Source organism: Glycine max, chromosome 19 (genome assembly GCF_000004515.6).
Source record: "Glycine max cultivar Williams 82 chromosome 19, Glycine_max_v4.0, whole genome shotgun sequence".
In the NCBI taxonomy this organism is placed as follows: Eukaryota; Viridiplantae; Streptophyta; class Magnoliopsida; order Fabales; family Fabaceae; genus Glycine; species Glycine max.
Window position 1 is genome coordinate 2872425 of NC_038255.2, and position 15063 is coordinate 2887487.

Below are 15063 nucleotides of genomic sequence, written 5' to 3' on the forward strand. Positions count from 1 at the left end.
TATACATCCGCTATATATATGCGTCTGATATCGTGATGCATGTATGGGGGTCGGCGTATATGGATATATAGATATATATATATATATATACATATATATATATATATATATATATATATATCTATATATATATATATATATATATATATATATATATATATATATATACATACATATATATATATACATCCATACATACATACATATATGTATATGTATATGTATGTGTAACATAGAAAGCTAGCATTCAATATTGACAATGATCCAAAGCCAGTTGAATCATTCGATAATTGCTACTATCCAACAAATACATAAATAATTTAAATCACATTATTCGATTAACATGATTTTAGCAAAAAAAAAAAAACTATATGATCAACTATTTAATACTCATCTTTGATTAATTGTTGTGCCACCGATTTGTAACATATATTGATTAATTAAATATTTAGCCATTTCTGGAATAACAAATTTACTATGAAATACTATAAATACGTTTAAACAAAAAACTAAAAAAGAAACTAATTATTATCAATTACAACATTTTTTCATGTTTTCCATATAATCATCAGCATTTGCACAAAAAACAAATTTTCTTCCCTACATCTTTGAAGATATATATATATTGCTCATGACATTCAGTGACAAACTAGAACCACAACAATATTCACAATGATTCAACTCCCTCTACATGTCCAATCTACTGGACCAGCATTCAATATTCCACGATTTCCAATTTACTTGCCACGCCTCGCGTTACACCTCTTGGCTAACTAGTACTTTATTGCTTAATTTATTCCACAAACACCATTTCCTTACAAACATTCACCTCTTTCAACTTTCCTAAAAAACAACAGTGACTGGGCTCCGACTATGAGTTCAGACTCATCGACCGCTTCAAACAAAGTAAATTTCTAGACTGCTCTTTCCGATTTTGACTTCTATTTCTGATTCTATCATGAAATTTATTATCTACATTGCAAATTTCCTCACTTGGTTGCGGAATCCTTATCGGGTTTTTCTTCTCTCTCAGTTCATGTTTTCAATGCATGCACCGATATATTTTATGTTTTATAGTTGACGTCCATTTGACATGTCTAAAATTATTCTAGATTAGGAACTATATTAATTATTTGGACTGTTTTTTCGTATGACCTTCAGTTTGCCTGCCTTGGAAATTTATCTTTTTTTCATGCATGTTGGGATGCATTCTCGAGCATTGCTTCAACTACTCTAACCATGCTTTCTCTGTTTTTGTCTTTTCTCAGTTTGTTTATCATTTTTGTATCTTCATCACTTCCACTCGATTTTTTCACCTGGTCACACCTTCCATTTTGTCGTGGCTTTGCTTTTACTTTAAGCTTTCTTGCTTCTTAGATTTCATTCCTGTTCTTGCTTACTGTTATCGTCCATTCCTAAAACAGCCACATCACAACTTAGATCTTAATTGAATTTTCTAGCTCACCAAACCATATTAAATAATTTCATATTATCGACTATATTGATTATTTCAACTGTTGTTTTCATATCGTGTTTATTTGTGCATGTTAATCTCCCTCATTAAATTTTGTTATTCATCATTCTATCAGCATAACAATGAAAACACTCCAGCTGGAGATGAGTTTTTCTTACATACATCTTTAAAACATTCCAAAAAACTTAAATTTTCTTTAATTCCCTGTATGTTTGATCAGCAATTGTAGAAGGTTATATGCATCTAAATGTCCTAATCTAGAATTACACATACCTCTAAAATGACTAAACAAAATTACAATACATATCTTCATTTGTATCAGATCATGCCATTTTTGTATCATTTCGCCAACCTACAATGTTGTTTAACTTCCTCCATGTCTGATCAGCAATGCCAGAACCTAATATATTGCTAAAAAATTTTATTGCTCTAAAATGACTAAACATAATTACACTTTTTGTACCAGCTTGATAGATTAAACTTTATTGCTTTGTTTCTTCCTAATTCCACATGTTTGATTATTATCTATCTGAATAACACAACTATGTTGCTTTTTATGTCCAATCTCATTCTAGGTAGAACTTCCATTTATCAGAAAACCACCAATCATGCATTTTAGAGCCACGTTCCACAATGATAGGGTAATATTGGATTAAAACTCATTTCTTTTTGATTTTTTTTCCAGCTTATTTATTATAATTTTACATTCAATATTTTCTTGCAGGACATCATAAAAGTCCCATTTTTTTACCACATTCAGTGGGCACCAGAATATCCCGAATATGTCCGTTTCAAATATAATGGAGTTGTATAGCAAATCCAAGTCAGACTCCATAAGGGAAACATTTTCTTTGCTGAAGGACTGAAACAGTTTAGAAAAGAATTAGCCATTTATGAATTTACCATCATTCATTTCTTTGCAATCGACCACATCTCAATATTCGACCTTCATTTCAGTCCACCGCTGGAACAGCAGACCTCCGGAAGACAGTGGATGATATCCAGGCAGCATATTTGGACACTTGAAATAACACAATCAATGATTAATGCACCGCACCCTTTGGTAATGATAACAAAAAATTATTATGACTCATATAAACACAAAATTAAATATAATTATTATTTATCCTCTTTTGTAGAATCTTCCAAGTTGTGTAACTAGACATCTAAATGCATGCGATCAACACATGACAATCCTTAAAAAATTAGGACCTCCGTTACAGGGGAATGTTATTGTTCTTGATATTGAAATTGGCGAAAAATATGTTGTGTAACCTTGATATAAATTTCTTGAAGAAAGTAATTTTTTCTCATGATGATGAAATCTTATTCTACTACAGACATCATGAATAAATTTGGGAAATTATTATTAGAAGTTAAAAGGATTGGAATAATAATAATAGTGATAGTGACTAAATTAAGTTTAGGTTGTTTCTTTTGTTTACTAACATTGCCTTCGTCAATCAATAATCTAGCTTTTTTTTATAAAAAAATACAAACAATCTAATTATTATTAATGTTACGTATATTTGTGTTCATTTTAATACTATATTATAGAATAAATGAAGATTCATATAAAATAAATTACAAGTAACCCGTGCGTGCATAGGCACGGGTTACCAACTAATATACATCTAAATTTAATTGAAACTTCCTCGGAATTAAACTACCTTCCCGTGATTTGTTTTTTCTTCTTTTTGTAACATCATCTTTAATTATACTGCGGTAAAAAAAAGTCATTTTTCATATAACAATGTATAATGCCATTTAAATTTATTAATATATCAGTTCACTAGCTAATCAAATTTGTGCAAAGTATTATATATAAATTAATTTGGCAAGGCAGATTAAGTACGATTGGTCCCACTTAGATTTAACATAACGCAGTTAATTAATTGAGGTAATTAAATATTTTTGAGTCAAAATATTTTTTAAGTACGTAACAGATTGTGGGCACCCAAAAAGAAAACAAAAAATTTAACATCTTTCCGATATTATACCGACCATTAGGTTACATAACTAAAACCATTTTGTTAAAAAATACAAATATCTTTATAAATGAGTCTTTATTAAGAAAAAAGAGAGAAAAGAAATAAAGACGACGGATGATGCGATTGGAGTCACAGGAAATTCGATTTTATTATTTAAGCTACATTAATTAATCTCCTTTCCCTTCATTCAACAATTTAAAGCTTTTATTAAAAATAAAAGTTGGTGCTAGTAGTGGAGGTATATCTCCTTTGAATGATATTTATGGTTGAGATAAACATGAAGAGAGAATATCTTAATGCCTAAGAATTTTTTTTTCTCATTAATTTGTCTGTTGCCAGCTTCTTATGCTCAAAAGTATCCTCTGGTTTGCAGATATTGTTCAAAAACAAATAACTTTTGTTTTTGGTTTCACGTAATTTATGTACTTTTGAGTGTGGATAGCATTTCTGGGATAAGGTAGATCGAGTTGGTCATACATGTTACTCAACGTTTATTCTTATTATTTCTCACGAAAAGAGTGTGAGCTTTTGGGATAAATATCAAGTCTCACAAATACATTAGAGTATAAAGTATTGTTTTCTTTACAGATTTTTATTTGCAGCTTCATTGGTTTGAAGATATATATTTATAGCTTTCTTTTATTTACATCTTCAAAAAGAAAAGAATTCCGCCTCTGTAATTTAGAACCCATTTAATTTCAAGTTTTACTATAAATCATGACGGGTTAAATAAGCAAGTCAAAAGTTTTCAAGTAACTGCATGTACTCGTTGTCATCCCTATTAATCACCAGAAAAAAAAAAAAAGAGACTAGTTCCATGTATGTTATTATTATTGATATTTAATGTATTTGTTATTATTATTGAAAGAAGAGGAAGAAAGAGAAGAGTGATAAGAGAGGAGAGTCTCGATAAAAAATAAAAGAATATGTAGTTACTCGAGTTAAATGATAAAATAAGAAGAAAACAAACTGTATCAACTTTATTATTATTATTATTATTATTATTATTATTATTAAATAAATCATTAAAATGGCATTTTAGATGATAAATTATTTAAGTATTATTGGTATAAATTATTTTTGGAAAAATGATAGAGTACTAACTAGACTCTTCATAGTTTATAAAAAGTTAGATCGTTTAAATTTTTTAAATAGAATGTAGCAACAATGTAAATTTTTTTTAAAACATTTTCATCCAATCATGGATTGGTAGATGATAAGATAGTTGATTTTTCTAATAATTTTTTTAAAAATCATATCAAAAATTATTTTTAATTGGTTAATAAGTAAAAAACTTAACACCAATAATTTATTAAAATAAAATTTTCTTTAAATATGTTTAACATAATTTAATTTTAAAATCAAGAAATAAATTATGAATAGCTACACACTACATTAGTTCAAGTAGTATTAGGTTGGATATTATAAATGAGATTTTGAATTTAAGTCTTATAAATAAAAATAAAAATAAATAAAAATTGGTTAAAAGTACAAAGGTTTCTAAAAATAAAGACATATGATATAAATTTGTCGTGAGTAAAATTGATATCTGTAATATAGTAAAAAAAATTGAATAGATGCATTGATCAATATGAATAGATATATAGCTACGTACATATGCTATAAATTAGTCGCGAGCAAAATTGATATCGATAACGTAGTAAACCAAACAAAAAAAAGATATGAATAGGTACATGGATGAATGATGATATTTCACTATTGCTAAAGAATGTATTTTCATGGTGATGAGGCAGTTACCACACACAGCTATGGCATAATAATAATAATAAGAGAACACGGTGACATCAAACAGTTGCGTGCAGGCTCAGTTGGTGAGGTGTTCCTGGTCAAATCCAGGAGGAAAAAATAACCTCAAAAAAGTGAGAAAAGACAAAGCTAAAAGCACACACAACACAACACAAGTTGTTATGCAAGCCACGGTTCTCTGAATCCGCAAAAGAAACCACTATTTAAGGAGTTATGTTTCTCATAACACAGTCTTTTCTAAACAATACCCTCTCTCACACACAAACCTTTCTTTCTTCCTTCCTTCACTTCCTTCCCCTTATCCTCTCTTCAGTTACACACATTCTCAGCAAAACTTTGTGATCATTGTTTATTGCCACATCCTTATCCAATCTTGTGACAGGTTTGTTCTTTTGTTTCTTCTTGAGTCTTAAAAAAATACAAGGATATTCATAAACACAAACGTTTGTGATGTTTCATGTGTGTCTAAGATCTTGAGTGTGTTAACTGATTCCCTTTTTCTGGAAAGTGATTGCTTTGTTGTCTTAATCACAATTTGAAACTGATATGGGGTTGTTTCTCATTTGTTTTTTTGTGAAACGCAGGACTTAAAAAGTGTGTGATGCAAGCAATGGAGAATAACAATTATCAGAGAGAAATAATGGAAGAGCAAAGGTTTGAATTGCCACCAGGATTCAGGTTTCATCCAACAGACGAAGAACTCATCACTCACTACCTCTCACAGAAGGTTCTTGATAGCTGCTTCTGTGCAAGAGCCATTGGAGAGGCTGATTTGAACAAGTGTGAACCATGGGATTTGCCTTGTGAGTCTTTTTTTCTTATGATCCTGTTTTTGGTGTTCATTATTGTTATTTATGGTACCTTTTGATTAGAATTGTGGTTAAATTTAACTTTTTTTTGTGGGTTTTGAATGAAGGTATGGCCAAAATGGGTGAAAAGGAGTGGTATTTTTTCTGTGTGAGGGACAGAAAATACCCAACTGGTCAAAGGACTAATAGGGCCACTGGTGCTGGATACTGGAAGGCCACAGGCAAGGACAGAGAGATATACAAGGCAAAGACACTGATTGGAATGAAGAAAACTCTGGTTTTCTACAAAGGAAGAGCTCCAAGTGGTGAAAAATCTAACTGGGTCATGCATGAATACAGATTAGAAAATGAACATTCTGTGCAAAATCCACCCAAAAAGGCCATGGTAAAGTTTGTTTTCTGTTTTCTGTTTGGATTCTCTAGTATTTGATACCATATACATTTATTTCTATTTTCACTTATTTATCTTTTTTTATACACAAATCTTAAAAATACTTCACAAATATTGTTTTTTCGATTTATGTGATGTATTTGTCCCAAATTTATTATACAACAAATGTTGTACAAAAGTTTCAGGTCCCACTTAGTAGTGAGGGATTTGGGTACTTTTATAAGGTATCAGGTTCAATCCTGATTACTGTCATTTTACACACAAAAAAAGTTTAACAAAAAGTATTAAGTTTTTCTGCTTTTTCTTGTTTTATACCATTTCAATAATGTTTGTTCATATGGTTGTTTGTGTTGGTTTCCTTTCAGAATGATTGGGCCATCTGCAGGATTTTCCAGAAGAGTAATTGTGGGAAGAAAATGCCCATTTCTAGGTTGTTGAGGTTCAGCACTTTTGCAAAGGACATACCTTCATTGATGGATTCTTCTCCAAACAACAACAACAACAGTGAATCAAAACCTGTTTTGGGGGAGTCATCACATGCAACCTGCTTCTCTGATCCAAACCAAAGTGAGGATAAAAAAACAGAAAACGAAAACATAGCTGAAAGCTATGAAATCATCATGTTGGCATCTTCATATTCTTCAAACCCCTCTGATGTTTCCCCTGACTCATGGACTTTTTCCAAATCTGCCCCTACTGTGTCCCACCAATCACTCCAAGTTGGAAACTCACACTGCTCAGATTACTTCATGCTTCATCAGGAACAGTCCATGTTGGGGATGTTGATTGAAAACCATGGATCAAGTACTGGCCAAAGAACTCAGAAAGCTCAGGATAATAATAAAGACTTTGATGCTGACATGTCCTCGGTGATGTACAACAACAATGAAATGTTTCAAAGATCATTTGGGAACCAGGAATATTCATCACCTTCTGTAGGACATGTGTATTCTAGTGGCCTATGGGGATTTTAAAGGTTGAAGGAAATTATATGCAGATTAAAATCAGAGAAACTTTAGGGATTAAATATTATTATACATGTAAATAAATTGCTTTTAAGCTAATGTTATCCTACAAAGAACAGGAAATTAATGGATGTTATAGTTTTCCAAAGTTGTATGGGTTGACAGTTTTATATTATAATAGTAAATTCTTATAGTTTTTTTTTAAACAAGTAAATTGTTTTAGCAGTAGTAATTTTTTATGGTAGTACTTTATAGAACTAATATGTAATGTTTGTCAACCTACAATTTTTTCAAGGATAGTTATTTTCTATGAGGATAGTAATAGTAGGTTAGGACCAAAATCATGCTTCATTTCAAATTCAATTAGTTGAGCATTGAAACTTATTCTGTTACTGGAAATCTAGGATTCTCTGCTGGTAATAGGACCCTGATTTCCCATAATTAATTGAAATATTGGCTAATTTGCAAACGTAGCATATCAGGGCCCCAATTGGTACTTTCTTATATGATTAACAAAAACAAATGAAAGCTATAGGAATAAAACTCAAAAAGTCAGAGCCACAAAATTAGCAGCAAAAATACTAACTCCTTAAGGGAAATTCATCTCAATATGTTTCTGTATATTGAACCAAGTTCCTTAGTCTAGTACTTGATTCATTCGATTATAAATTTGTGCGCGCAGTTGCTGCTTATGGTTATAATAGATAGTAACAGGTGGTGACTTAGGAGTTGATCTATGGAGAAAACTTAGATTCAGTTCCTTGGGTGATTTTGACTTCTTTTTTTTCCAATTAAAATTGAAATTTTACTTTCATAATCCGCATAATAAATATTTACGTTAAATATCAGTACAGGTTTTTAAGTAAAACTTCAATAATGATCGAATAACAACACTAAAATTTAAAGAATTACATAAAAGTTTTATCAATTTATTTATTTTTCTGAGAGAAGAATTCAATATAGACACTCATTGAATTTATAGCTTTTAAATAATCTGACTGTAGAGAAAGTACATCATACTCTTGCTCCTGTTTATCCGAGGATATTTTCGGGATCTGGCTTTCTAGCTTTGTATGATCCATTCCTATGTAGAAAGGAAATGGTAATAATAAAAAATACATTTTTACATAATAATAGATAATTAAATATAATAACATTGAAATAAAAAATATAACAATGAAAAATAGAAAATATTAAATAAAATTAATTATTATTATTTTTTTTTCAAAATATTAAATATGTTCAATCAAATTTGCTTGAAGTTGACGGTATTTTTATTTGTCATGAATATTTGCTCTTCTTTGGAAGTATGTTGATTTAATACTAGGATAAACACTTAAAAATACTTTGAATGTTGATATGTTATTACCTATATTATTGTAATCAATATTATTTTGATATGTGTCAGGTTTGTTCTCAAAAATCATGTTATGCAATATGACACATGCATAGATAATATTCTTTATTTTAGTAACATCTTAAGAACATGTTGAACCATGTATAATTGCGAATCGTGATTGGAGTACCCAGAACGCCCGTTTTACAACATAAAATCCTGAATTTAAAATAACAATGACCCACACAACTAAAATTAAAGATCAAACACAACATTAACACAACATTAGTACATAAGAACTAAACATTTAATATCCTAGTTTTTTCCTAATACGGTCACACTACTTTTCTTGGTCTTGGAGTTGCTGTTCAGACATATTGGATGTATCCTTCATAAGGATTTCATACTCCATACATTTTTTCCTGTTCTTGGAGACGTCTTTCCTGCGCCTTCTTTAACTGCATAAGTTTTGATGTGTTCACGTTTTTGTCCTTCATTAAATTTTGCATCAAATTTTGGTCAATCTTTCAACAACAACCAAACATGTTTAACCTCAAATTTTTACCAATATCCTGTGAGTAAATCATATGAGAATCAGCCACAACATTCTTCTTTGAACTTCCACTTCTCCCATGTTTATCTACTTGTTTATAGCATTCGTTAAACTTTTGAATTGGAGGGTGAATCTTGTTCCACCGATATTTCAATTGAGTCCAAATTTTTTCACAAAATTGTCTGCTTTGACACACATCGTCGTTGTTGTATGCATTTTTTATCCTTGCCCAATATTGCTTTGATGTTTGGTCGACTCTTGTAATTGAATCCTTTGACACATTGAGCCACAATTGGACGAGAATCACATCTCCTATCACTGAGAATGTTGTACGAGTTTTTTTCTAGTAGAATTTTGTTGTCCTTCATCTAGTTGGATATTGTCTAGACCGATTGGTGATTCAACTTCATTACTAGGGGGCTCAATATTGGATAAAGAAGGCCTATAACATATTGTGTGTGTGTGTGTGTGGGGGGGGGGGGGGTTGACTACAAAATTGTGGATTTTGAGAACTATCACTGGTAGGTGACTCTACATTGGATGAAGGATGAATATATCACATGTGTGGGGTGGTGGATACATAACATATTGTGGTGGATTTTGAGAATTTTCACTGGTATATGATGGTGGTGGATACATAACATACTGCGGTGGATTTTGAGAATTTTCAATGGTATGGGGTGGCGGTGGATAAATAACATATTGCGGTGGATTTTGAGAATTTTCATTGGTATGAGGTAGTGGATACATAACATACTGCGGTGGATTTTAAGAATTTTCACTGGTGGGGGCGGTTGATTTTGCAAATAACCATAGTAACATTGATAATTATACTGATCGAGATCTATTTTAGAAAGAATAAAAAAGATTGAGACTTGATAGGAACAAGAAAAAAAATTAGGAGTAGACATATTGTGTGCAAAACTCCATTAATAACCCCAAATTTATAGTGAATAATATGCAACAATAACTTTTGATAGCAAGACCCATATTTCTGGCAACGACACCATGAAATGACAATTGATAGATAGGAATTCTAGTTTTGATTGCAAATGGTAAAATCCACAGTCATAATAATTTTGAAAAACAACACTTCCTGATAAAATGAGGTTAAGATGTGACCCAGTTTGTATCTACTTTGTTTATGAAATGCACTCAAGCTTAATTATGTGACAATTGTTTATGAAAACATCACCCATCGTCATTAAAAAAAACTTGAGAACCTTCCTTCCCTTTACCCAACATTTCAATTTCATTATTCTTTGAAAAACAAAAAGCATCACCCATCGTCATTCTTCTTCTTCTTTGTTTTGCAACCATCCTTCGAGCCATCGTTTATGACACCCTCTTCCTTAACTTACATATAGTGAAAGGAAACATGGAATAACAAGAGTAATTTAAAAATATTTATTTCACTACTCAAAATAAAACTTCACAACAGAGTAAAAGGTTCACATTCACAATTTAACCAAGTTAAAACTTATCGGTAAGAATATAAAAATGAGTTCTAGCTCCAAACAAAGAGCGTACTGGTATTACAACTGAAATTCCAATGAGAAACATAAAAGTAAATCATGTTTAACTACATATATCAAAATAGCATATGATAAAAACAACATAAAACCCTAATCCCCAATGTCACATCCTATCAGAGTATAGTGTCCCAACGTCCTCTAGCATAAGGTTTTCCATAGTCAGCCACCTAATCATCTGTTCCCACAAAGATAAGGTTCGAGATCATTACAGGATCCAAATACAAACAACACACAGGGAGTGAGCTATCACATTCTTAAACAGGTCGATATAAATGAAAGCTCAGATATATAATATAAGTATAACAAGTTCAACTTAGCACAATTCGTATCATTTTATCACTTATTGCGTAACATCACTTGTCCCAAGGATTTAATCACAAAATCACATTCCACCCATTCACATTAATCACGTATTCAGAACAACACATGTCAAGTAGAAAACAACATCTCACACTCACACAATTCATTACCCACCATCATGTAACAAGTCATAATGATTATTATACAGACGTTATACAATGGATATATTAAGACTCAATCCTATATGCAATGTGGTACCATGTCATGAAAAACCTCATCGGACGCCTAGGAGTACAAGACAAGATAGACCACACACTGATAAGTCAGGTCACTCTTACTAGGTAAAATCATAGGGAGACTAGCCAGGGTCACGCTGTTTTGTGAGAATGCTCCAACCATGTGGGATCGACACAGATTTAAAGGAGTACTCAAATTGAGTGTATTTATCCCCAAGGCCTAGACTCTGAAGAGCTCGTGAAGGTCTCTCCCTCCTAATTCAAGTCCAACCTAGAAAACATTTTAACACATATACTCTATTTATGAACTATACAAAACACATGACTCTTCAATTATTCTCAAAATAATTTTAACTCATCGCGCCTCAAAGTGATTAAACTCGTCGTGTTCCCACAGTGGATCTCATCACAATACTCGTCACGCATTAACTTGTTGCCTTTGAAAGGTCTTATAGTCATGTGATTGTATGGTTCATAGTTCACAACTTAATACATCCAATATCTCAATACACATGTATCTTACAATTCAACACATACTAAATTTATCACATACACCCAACCTCAACCACAATGTTATAATCTTCAAACAACATGTTATCACACCTCATCAATCATATACACATCACACAACATTGATATATACATGGCACAAACACAGGATTTACCTATGAACTCTGCAATATACACAACTACTCAATTGTTTTCAAAATCATTTTAACTCCTTGCGTTTCAAAGTTATTTAACTTGTCGGGTTCTCACAGTGGATCTCATCATAATACCTATCACACATTAACTCGTCATCCTTAAAAGATCTTACAGTAGTATGATTGTACAATTCATAACTCACAACTCAATGCGTATAAAATCTCAATACATATATACTTACAATTTAACACATACTCAATTTATTACTTACACACAATCTCAAGCACAATTTCGTAATTCCAATATAATAATTTATCATATACATATCAGACAGTAGTAATATTTACATGACACAATATTAAATCGAACTATACTATTTTCAATTAAAAATAATTTCTACAACAATTAAATTAAAATTGTATCAAAAGAAATTACTACTAAGCATTAACTTTACAACTTTCTTTAATTTATTATTTTATTACTTTCATTATTACAATGTATATATAACATGTTGATCATCATCGCGGGAAGATACAAGACAAAGGCAATAATTTGTATAAAATAAGCATTTAAAGAGAATATTATTTAGAGTACAATTCACGTTAATTAGAAAGAAAAAAAAACAATTTTAAAGGTTCACACTAAACACAAGAACACATCAATTTCACATCAGGACATCAATTGACCCGTCAAACATATATAATTCATAGTTATAATTGCAAAGATAGAATCAAAATTGTAGAAACACCATAAAATTCATATAAATTGATCTTCTAAGGATTCCTAAATATGTTCTCACTACTCTCCAACTGTGAATAACTCATCATTTTCCTCTAAGTGGACTAACATGTGTAGTCTGGTAGCAATAGCAATGTGTCTAGTGGTTCCCTAAGATTCCTCAAACTTCTCTTTTGGTTGCTCTACTATAGGGCTTCCAAGCGTTAGAAAAAAGGAAAATGGATTGTAGCCTCAATTTTACTGTCTCCGTGTGAGGGACATTTCTCTCTCTACATACATTATTTCACGAACCCCAGCGGTTGGAATGTGCAAAAATGAGTTCCGAGAGTGGTATCCAAATTCAGGATGATCTAACGATTAACAAGTCCAGAATTATAGTTTTATTGGGATATGTTTAGGTGTATGTGAGAAAAAAAGAAGGTTTTGGGAGAGGAAGAACGAATAATGAATTTGGGAGGAAGAAAGAGCATAGAGACATATGGTAATTGTAAAAACTGACATAAAGCCTATTATTTATTCTATTGTTCTTAATTTTATTATTTATAAAAAGGGAACTTTATTTAACTCCTTTTAAATAAATAAATAACTCATTAAAACATCTCTTTATTTTTTTAAACATATTTATTTTATTTATTTCAAAACTTATTATTTTAATTAATAAAACCATTTACCCATCATTTATTTAATTAAAAAAAACACCATTATTTTTTTCTAAAACTCCACTTATTTTTAAATAAAACTATTTTATTTATTTCTACGAAAAACGGGGTGTTACATCGGTGTCTCTACTCCCTAGCGCAATCGCTACCGACGTCACTCCCTCTCGTAACCACGGTTACCCCTCAAGCCACTAGTCACGCTCCCTCGCAACCACAACAACCCCACTCCCTAGCGCAACCACCGCCGTCCCTCGAGCCACCAATGTCGCTCCCTCGCAACCATGAAAACCCCTCGAGCCACCTCTGTCGCTTGCTCGCACAACCACCATTGCTCCTTGAGCCACCATCGCCGCTCTCTCTCGCAACCACCTTTAGTGACGATGACATGAGATTTTTTCAAATTTGTTCAATATTCCTTTCCTCCTTTGTATTTTTCAAGATCTCTTGAATCTGGTTTGTATTTTGAGATGGGATTGCTTTGCTGGTTTAATGTTTCATTTGGTGATTTCATTTTGCGAAATTTCATTTTGTTGAATCTTGAATTTTTTGTTTGCGAAATTTCATTTGGCCTTTTGTTGTTGTGATTCCAGATTGATTGTGTTCATTTTTCTTGTTCTTGCGATTATTTTTCCTAATTTTTGTACATAGGTGGATTGAAGATAATTGATGTTGGATAATAATTTTTTAATGTTAAGCACTCATTTCTTAGATAAGGAACACATTTTATTCTAAAGGAACAGTTCCTTCCACGTAAATTATCTTCGGTTCACAATTTCTTCAAAAGCCCGTTTCTTCACGTTAAGAAACTCACCAAATGGGGAAATGGGGAAAATAGTGATTTGAGTTCTACAAAGACTCCAAATGTTTTTGTCCCGTACTGTTAAAATTGAACAAATATATTAATGTAGCAAAGGATTGTTGAAGAAAAGGAAAATTTTGCTCTGTAATTTGTTCTTCCCCTTGATACGTGGGGACAACTCGTCTGATATGTAATTTCCTATCTTTTTCCCCATTCCAAACATGTTCTGAAACATGCTTAGGTTGCATCCATAATACATCAGTATCGATGGGGCCAGACTTAATGTTAATATGTGATGAAGATGCCATTGCTACTACAAAATAAAATATAATACATGTGAAGAAAACTTTAATTTATTTGTAAACTTTAAATATATAACAATAAATTTGTAAAAAATCAAACTGGCCAATTTTTAATATATTCTATACATAAATTAAAATACATGTGAAGAAAACTTTAATTTATTAGTAATTTTTTTTATACAATTAACAAATAAATAATTGAATAAAATATGGACTAACAAATTATTTATAATACAAACAAATATTGAAATGCAAAAAATCATTTCAACAATATATATACAAAAATAATAATAATGTATAATGTATCATATATTTAATAACGTAAATTTTCTAAAACAAATAATATTAACCTAGAAACTACAAATAACACCATCTTATCATATATATATATATATATATATATATATATATATATATATATATATATATATATATATATAACTAAAAACTATAAATAATTATCTTAAACAATATTAACTTATCAATTCATTTATTTAAAACTATACTATCTATATATAACATACAAAATTATAACACTAAAAAGGCAAATTTGCGTGTATCTA

The 15063-nt window shown here is 30.9% G+C and overlaps 1 protein-coding gene across 1 annotated transcript; it reads left to right on the forward strand.

Moving 5' to 3' along the window:
- The first annotated feature begins 5085 nt into the window (after positions 1-5085).
- Positions 5086-7603, forward strand: LOC100785620 (NAC domain-containing protein 92). The gene is made up of 4 exons (XM_003554847.5): positions 5086-5614; positions 5817-6035; positions 6149-6426; positions 6798-7603. The coding sequence occupies exons 2-4, from the start codon at positions 5834-5836 to the stop codon at positions 7404-7406; spliced, it is 1089 nt and encodes a 362-aa protein (XP_003554895.2). The 5' UTR covers positions 5086-5614; positions 5817-5833; the 3' UTR covers positions 7407-7603.
- The last annotated feature ends 7460 nt before the right edge of the window (positions 7604-15063 follow it).

Excerpts from the sequence above, each read along its gene's own strand:
- LOC100785620 (XM_003554847.5), top strand. The coding sequence starts at position 5,834 with ATGCAAGCAATGGAGAATAACAATTATCAGAGAGAAATAATGGAAGAG. Across the intron at positions 6,036-6,148 it reads TGAACCATGGGATTTGCCTT|GTATGGCCAAAATGGGTGAA; the intron begins GTGAGTCTTTTT and ends TTTTGAATGAAG. Across the intron at positions 6,427-6,797 it reads ATCCACCCAAAAAGGCCATG|AATGATTGGGCCATCTGCAG; the intron begins GTAAAGTTTGTT and ends GTTTCCTTTCAG.